Source organism: Rhagoletis zephyria, unplaced genomic scaffold, assembly GCF_001687245.7.
Source record: "Rhagoletis zephyria isolate East Lansing unplaced genomic scaffold, Rhagoletis_zephyria_1.1 Rzeph_scaffold_08898, whole genome shotgun sequence".
Taxonomy (NCBI): Eukaryota; Metazoa; Arthropoda; class Insecta; order Diptera; family Tephritidae; genus Rhagoletis; species Rhagoletis zephyria.
In genome coordinates, this window is record NW_016165977.1 from 13,593 (window position 1) to 22,010 (window position 8,418).

The 8,418-nt window shown below is 33.8% G+C and overlaps 1 protein-coding gene across 1 annotated transcript; it reads left to right on the plus strand.

The window, feature by feature from the left end:
• The first annotated feature begins 392 nt into the window (after positions 1-392).
• LOC108375415 (uncharacterized) lies at positions 393-7,399 on the plus strand. The gene is made up of 3 exons (XM_017631540.1): positions 393-647; positions 6,381-6,467; positions 6,546-7,399. The coding sequence occupies exons 1-3, from the start codon at positions 563-565 to the stop codon at positions 7,280-7,282; spliced, it is 909 nt and encodes a 302-aa protein (XP_017487029.1). The 5' UTR covers positions 393-562; the 3' UTR covers positions 7,283-7,399.
• The last annotated feature ends 1,019 nt before the right edge of the window (positions 7,400-8,418 follow it).

Below are 8,418 nucleotides of genomic sequence, written 5' to 3' on the forward strand. Positions count from 1 at the left end.
GTTAAGATATATTAAAAGTTTGGAATGAAACGAAAGTTGCTTAAGGAATCTTTGATTATGGAACATTTTTTAATAGTGTTGTCACCAATCTAAAAATTTAAGGCAACAAACTTAAAATTAAAGTAAAGAAATTTTTGCACCTTGGTCGAGCACATAATATTAATATAAAGGGCTCAAATTTTCAGCGAATTTTTTTTTAGGTATTTCCCACAAAATTTCAAGGTGCGAGTGAAAAAAAAAATAGTCGCGAATAAAAGCACCCTAGTGTACATACAAGCGTATCTTTCATAACCAACCTTACATAAAAAATCGCTAGTCATTTTCGTTGCAATACAAATTCAATTTTTGCAATAATATTTCAACATCAAAATTTATTATTTTTGCAGTTACAACTACAAACACTTGCAGCTTGCAACATAACTTGGACTACTTGTTGAATGCTGCAAGTGGTCTCGACCAGTGAGTGCCGCCAACGCCACCAACCATCGCTAGCAAAAATACTGAAAATTGCCATAAATGCCGCTGCAGCTTCCCAAAACAGCCAGCCGACCCGCAGACCCAGATGAATGCCCCACTCAAAATGCTGTTCCACAACAAAGGCGCTATATTTTCGGCTGCTTTTAGTATATGGCTAATATGCTGTTGTTGTAAGTATTGCAACATACAATTTGCAAATGTTTATGAATTTATGTACATATATATTAGGGCTATTCGCGATTCGGTGCATAAGAGCTGACAAATTTATGCAATTGCAGAAATATGCCATGGATTGTGAGCGACCTTTATTAAACTGTCATGGTAAAGCTTTTGCAAAACAATTTTTGTGCATCAGCTTTGGTTTTCTTTATGAATGCAATGCATAGCATTTTTATGCTATGGATTTTCGGTATTGCAAATTTGCCAAGCCATGACAAATGCAAATGCGTGTATTTTGTTTGTGTATTGCAAATAATTTGCAATACAAATTTGCAATGCAATGATGCTAGGCCATTTGCACCGGATCGCGAATAGCCCTATTAACTTATTTGTATGTGAACAAATACATTTAATAAGTGTATACAGTGACTCAAACCAATGACCACGTGTTGATTTGTTTTCTTGATATTCGCAATGTTATTTTTCTATTAAAATACCGCCCGAGCTTTAACCAAAACCAAATCACAGTTTCAAACTTAATACAAAATTTAGGAAAATTCAACAAATTTTCATCAAAATTTCAACTTTTTATTCTGAACCTCTGGAATATTTTTGGGTATGCAGTTTTATAGCCCATACAATTTTAGTGTAATGAATTGCAAGATTCGAACGTTGATTTTTGAGATTTTTTTTGCGACGGGTTTTTGCACTTTTTCCATATAAGCATGCATTTCAAAAAATCTATGCCAGTTATTGTAAATTGCACTTGTTATATTAAAAAAAAAACGAAAAGTAGTCCCAAAAAAAAAAGTTCTCAAAAATTTACGCGATTTTTTAGCCGGTTGAAACTTGCACTTGGTAAGACTAGAATTGTAAGGGCTATAAAACTGCGTACTCAAAATATTTTAAAGATTTAGCTTAAAAAGTTGAAATTTTGATGAAACTATGTTAAATTTTCCTAAATAACAAAAAAAAATTTAGATCGAAAAATATTATGAATATTAAAAAAAAAGCTAGGTCATTTCTTCGAGTCACTGTATGTATGTTTGAAAGTATCTTTATTTGGTAGACAGTCTCTATTATCACATTTAATCTCCTGCACTCTCTGCATAACTTTTTATAAATTAATACTCATATATATACATATATGCTTTAGTGTTAAGCGTTTCGCTCTTTAGAGTCTGTCCTATTGTGGCAAACTCCCCAAAAATTGTTTTTAATAGCCCGCACACTACAGTCGATCACTATTGAGCAAATGCAAAACCGGTTTCAAACCTACTACATACTTATTGTGTTCGTATTTGCCTACACCATTCAGCGCTCCCTCTGCCTGTCGTCGTCGTCGATCTCGTTGGCTTCTTGGCTTTTTTAATGGCTTTTAGCCTTTTGGCCGTTCAAAGTGCTTTGGTGTGTCGTCATTGTGTCAAGGTCGACTAGTTTGGTGATTTTTTTCCTAATATATATATTTTTTTTTGCTTTAGACTATCTACATTCACACGTACTAACTACCTGAACAACGCTGATGTTATTTATTTGACTGAAGCAGCATCTTTTTTTGCTTTGTCTGCTGATTCCATACGCTTGAGTCTATTAACGTAATTGGATAGAAGACCTCCCCGCCTATGTTTCGGCTGTAAAGTCAATAAACTCGAATGGGTATTTATAAGTAGATATGTATGTATGTATGTAGATATTTTATCGTCAAATCATTATTGGATGCTTTGAGGAAGGTGCAAAGTATTTGGAAATATATGTATGTATATTGTTTTAACCTCTTTTGTTTGAAACCATTTCGAGAGATCTCTACTTTTTTTTCTACCGGTATAGAGATGGAGTGGTTTTCTACAAAAATATTGCATTTGTACTAGGTAATCCAGAAAGACTTGTGGTAGGTAATGGTTTCGAGCTCAAACCATCGGCTAATAGCACTAAACCCGAAAATCAAATGCAACATTTTTCGAAATTGTACTGCCAATTATTATTAAGATATTTAGAAAAGAAAGTGGAACGGGGTACGGTCGTTTTTCTGAGAAATGGAGTTACTGGGCTACACTCGATCCCGAATCCCCCGTTCCCGTACGCAAAACGCGAGCAGTGTGGTAACCAACCAGTGGGTACTCTCTATCCACACAAAAAGAAAGAGAGCTTAGCATCGGTGGAGCCACTCCGCCTTCTTCACTTCAAGGGCTCACTTATAGTTAAGTCAACTTAATTAATAAGTTAAATCCATTATTACAATAAGGGTATGAATCGAAATGTTTTTGAAAGGGCTCTATTCTTAACTACAAATAGGTGGGTTGCCAGTTGTTGAAAAAATCTAATTCAGTTTAAATTAAGGCAATATCTATCGGAATATGTATCACATTTTGGGTGTCAAATGAATTAGATTTAAAAAGGTTTAAATTTGAAAATATTTTGAACAGGGTTGCCACCGGTTTGAAAATTCGATTGTAATTAAATTATAGAAAGTTATATGAAATACTGAAATTTTCTTAAGTTAAATGAATTATTAAAAGATGTGTATCAATCAAAATGGATTCAGAAAGGCCTTATTTCAAAAGTATATTTAGGAGTTTGAAAAATCGAACTAAATTTATTTCATCAATTTATTAAAAATTTTATCCGAATGTCAGACGAAAGAGATTTAAAGGATTTTAGTTTGAAAATACTTTTGAAAAGGGTTGTCGGCTGTTTGAAAAATCGAATCTAATTAACTTATACAGTATTCTACGCTTAATTGCACTTTAAAAATTGCATATTTTCAATTAACCGGGGAATTAATTAACCGATACTCGTTTAATTGAACAGTTTGATCGATTACAGAAATTCCGCTGAATTGGACAACCTAATAAATTAAAAGAAAATGCATGTATGCATTTTAAATTTAATGATATTTATATAGTTTAAACTTTAAACGAAAAATATAAGCAATAAAAACAATTTGTATTATTTATTGTATACTGTACACAATATACATACATATATGGCATATTTAAATATGAGCGTCAAAAGAAAAAGTTTCATGAAAGCTTTTAAAAATACATTTGATTGGGGTAGCCACCCATTCGAAAAGACATATCTAGCCAATTATATAATAAATATAACGCGAAGGCATTTTTTGTGAGTCAGAAGATCTGCACCGTTCTTTAAAATTTCAAAAATAAGATGTAAAATGAAGTAATAGCGATTTATTTTTTTTAGTTGTTTTTAAATCGGTATAGGGTTATTTGAAATTAGAGAAACCGACACCATGCGAGACTTCTCTCCACTCAGAAACGGCCAGACGGATTTAGATTAAATTTGGCCCAAGGAATATTGTTTTTCGGGTTTTAATGTTTAAAACGTTTAATTCAATTTTGGCGTTTTAACGTTATGCGGGTTCAGTAGTACGTAATATAGTAATAGAGAAAAAGGTTTGAGTTCAGTTCTATTCTTTAATTTTCTTTCCTTCCATTTATTTGAAATTGGAAGTCTTCCACCTATTAGCTGTATGTACGGGAATCTTAGGCAGAAGTTTAATCGAAGAAAAACTCTTAAGAATTTCGCCTGTCTAGTAATATGCTCAAGGTGTTCAACTATAGGCGGAATGCAAATTTGAAACTCTTAAAAGCCAGCGATTAATACATACATGCAATTAACCAAGTATTTATTTAAAACGAATAAGCGCACCAAAACCAACGAAAAACTAAAACAAAGTGGATTAAGATAAAAAACAAACAAGCGCATGAACACATTAGGACTGGTCGGAACTTAAAATTTGTACCAGATTTTACCTGAAACCGATCCCGTACTCGCTGTGAGCAGATTTTTTTTATTTGACACTTTTACTAGTCCGAGAGCTACGGAATCAAGCCTATTATATTTTCCTACCAAAATATAATGTTAATTTTGTTTGTTTAACGCTTTGCGTTGACTTGCCATTAAGCCAAGCCCAACTCAATTTACGACTGTATTACATAATTTAAATTACATACATATGTACATAAGTGCATACATTAGAGTATGTAGCACCACTGTCCCCACAATTGTCTCTGCTGCGCTGCGTGCGTTAGATGAGGAATTACAAACATTTCATTGGAATGCCGGTGTGGCATTTTGGTCTTTGGTTTAATTTGTCTTAATTAAATATTAGTTTTGGTTGGTAGAGTATGTTGCTTCAATTGGAATACATATTTGTCTTGAAAAGCAATATGTGTCATAAACTTGAAAATATTATATGATTAATAGCGCTTATTTAGAGATTGAGAAATCCACCCTAAATCAAGTTTATTGCATAACTGGGAGCATTTTAATATCTGTGCTAAAAAAATGTTTATAACCAAAGAAAACAAGTAAATGCTTTGATTACACCGCGCGGCAGTAAAAATACCAAAAAGGTTACATTTATAGGCCAAGCCTTATAATTTGACACCTCAATATCGATCTTACAGAGCAATTCTGGCAACTGTCAACTTTCAACTCACCACAGTCTTTCGTAAGACAATTGTCAATTCTGGCAACTATCTTAAACGCCCTTTACTGTCTTTCGAAAGACTTGAAACTGAAAAATCTGCTAACGAGGAGGTCTTAAATTAAATAAAAAAAAACATATATATATTTTTCGTTTTAAAACAATAAAAATTAATATAGAAAAGAAAATTACATTAAAAAAATGTATCAAAAAAGGAGGAAATAGTACTTTAAAAATTAAATTAGATTAAAAATAATTTTATTAAAAACTGACATCCTAAAAATGAAACGAAATAAAAAATAAATAAAAAATAAAAATAATTAAATCTAAAAAATTTAAATAAAATGGAATAACGGAATAGAAGAATAACAAATAAAATAAATTTCAAAAAAGTAAATTATATTTAAAAGAAATATTTTTATTTTTAAAAAATAAAATCTAAAAATTAAAAAAAAATAAAATATTATAAAAAAAATAAAATAAATTTATTTCAATGAAAAAATAAAATCAGCTCTTAAAAATGAAATGAAATTAAAAAAAGAAAAAATCTTTAAAAAATAACAACCAAACCATTAAAACAAATTTAGTTAAGAAAATAACTTTATCAAAAAGAGAAAGAAATGCATAAAATTAGTTTCTAAAAATTAAATTAAATTAAAAAATATACATATATGTACATGCATATAGCCTGTAAAATTAAAAATCTGAAAAATTAAATAAAAAAGGCAGTTAAAAAAAAAAGAAAAAAATCCGCTGCGTCAGGACTCGAGCTGGCGCCCCCCAATTGGCACGCCTGTGCTTTGCCCACTCTGCCATTGCGATATTGATTTACAAGTGCTTTCTCTCACAATAGCGTTTCACCACGAGTGGTGAATAAGAGAGCTTTTTTCTAAGAGTTTTGTGCTAGAATAACAAAAGTTTTTCGAACTACATATCTTGCCATCTCTTCAGCCCTTGGAAACCTTCAAGAAATGAAGACAGTTTCAGAGGCTGTTTTCCGCCTATCCTTCCCCATAGAGGTGCCAGTACAGGTCATTTCCGAATGGGCGTCATTTTCTGGAATGTTGATCCAAATATGCGGAAACAAAAGTTTACGAGTCAAGCCCTAAATTTAAGAGGTTACAATATTACTATATCGACAATCGAGTTCAATGAGGCATTGAAGTAATCGGAAGCACAAAATCGAGGGAGGCCTTGTTGTAGTCTATCTTCTTTCCATTATTCTTTCACCTTCCTTGTACCAAGATATTGTTGCTTTAATTAAACAAAAAAAATCAATTTCTTTTCCTTTCAGTACCCGGCGCCGAACCACTCGTTGTGCCACAGGAGCTGCCCTCCATACTATCGTTAATCTATTCGAATATACCACCTATTAAAAAAGGTAATTAAACTCACCAACTATTTGCTTTGTTGTCCATTCAAATAATCCGCTAACCCCACTACTTTCACCCCACCTCAGGTACCGACTCTCGCCTCGGCTTCGGCTTTCGTCTCGGCAATCATGCCGACTTTCAAGTACTACTCGAATTAGGACCACAGAAAAACACACGTCCGATCGGCGAGAATGCTGATTCGGAAAATAATTTTAATAAAAGACAAATTAGCAAAGCGCATCGAGACTATCTGCTGCGGAAGCAGGCACAAGAGGCGCTCAAACAGCTAACCAGTAGCACCACCACTGACGCCGTCAGCACAATCACATCAACCGAGCCTACAGCTGCCAGTTGGTTGGAGAATTGGTCCAAAGCTATGCATTCGAATATGAATAGCAACAACAACAACGACGCTAGCGCTGGCATTGCGGTGAGTAAAAAGAAATCATCGCCGAAATTTACACAAATCACAGCGAAAAAGCACCAACAGCAACAACAGTCGGAGAAGTTGCAACCAAATTTGGCTGATGGAGACAAGTCAATGATGCAGCTGCAAATGCTGTATCGAATGGCCACCACTACTGCTCCAAGCACAACAACAACGGCACCAGTTACAAATTCAGGTACGGAGGCACCAATAACCATCGTCACACCGGTGCCATTTAAAGGAGGCCCTTCGAATTTAGGCGGCCCTGCGGGTTTTACGCCACGTCCGCCCGAGGAGTTGGCATTGCAAACTATTTCAGAACAGCAGAGTGAGAGGAAAACTGAGAGTGAAATAACAAAGGAATTGATGAATGTGAGCCTCGAGGAGGAAGAGTAACTCCTTTCCGGTTAGTTTCTGTTAAATTCGAAATCGTACAAATTTGTAAATATATACATACTTATATTTTGTAAAAAAAGATTAACTCCATTGTGAATAAAAATTAAGCAAAGTACACATGAAATTAAAGGAACAAAAATATAAAATATTTTAATATTAACCTCAAAATTTTACATAAAGTTTTGGTGCCATCTTTGCATGCTCAGAGTGTTCATCGGAAGTGTTGAGGAAATATGGGCCAGTATGTTTAAAGCTTAGTCCTGCGAAGGCAGCCTAGGTGAGGAGGTCATCCCCAAATAGCTATGGAAACGATGTTAAGTCCGACCGCCTATTGTGCAGTGCTCTGTTCAGCAGCATCCATTTCAGAAGATACGACCTCAAAGATATCCTGCCAACTAATTCACTATCACTGAGTCCGGGAAGTCTTTCGAATGACAATTGTCAATTCTGGCTATTATCTTGAAAAATTCTATTCTAATTGAAAGATTTGCTAACGATGTGGCCAGTTTGTGTTCTAGCAAAATTTTCTAAAAATAAAAAAAAATAAAAAATATCTATACATATATGTTTTTTCCTTTTTAAATATTGTTTTAAACTAAGTAAAATTAAAAACCAAATTAAAAGAAAATTAAATTTAAAAAACCTAGTACTGCATACTAAGATGTTTCGGGCTCCGGCGAAGTCGATGAGCCTCAGTCCGTTATCGGACATTTCGTCGTGGAGGCATTGAAGTCGCCAAGTACGACTTTGATATCATGATGGGCGAAGTTCTTCTATGCGCTCATAGAAACTATCCTTGGACACATTGTCCTTCTCCTCCATCGGGGGATTGAGTACAGCAACTGTAGCTGTATACCCAGAACAATGACTATACCCTCGCTTAATAAAATTACGTTGTTCCTTTCAATCATATTTTATCGCATGCGGCGATCCTATTTTGAATTTTTATCGGCTTAAAGTTATCTCGAAACAAAATACTTCGGACAAATAAAACACGAAGTGTACAGAAAAAATTAGAAAGTCCCAAAATATCGCAATAGCTCTCTGGAAATAATGGGAATACCTCAAATAGTAAAAATGAAACATCCCTAAAAAGCTCTAAAAGTAAAAGTTGGTTTCAAAATTTCAGGCATCTG

Excerpts from the sequence above, each read along its gene's own strand:
- LOC108375415 (XM_017631540.1), top strand. The coding sequence starts at position 563 with ATGAATGCCCCACTCAAAATGCTGTTCCACAACAAAGGCGCTATATTT. Across the intron at positions 648-6,380 it reads ATGGCTAATATGCTGTTGTT|TACCCGGCGCCGAACCACTC; the intron begins GTAAGTATTGCA and ends TTTTCCTTTCAG. Across the intron at positions 6,468-6,545 it reads TATACCACCTATTAAAAAAG|GTACCGACTCTCGCCTCGGC; the intron begins GTAATTAAACTC and ends ACCCCACCTCAG.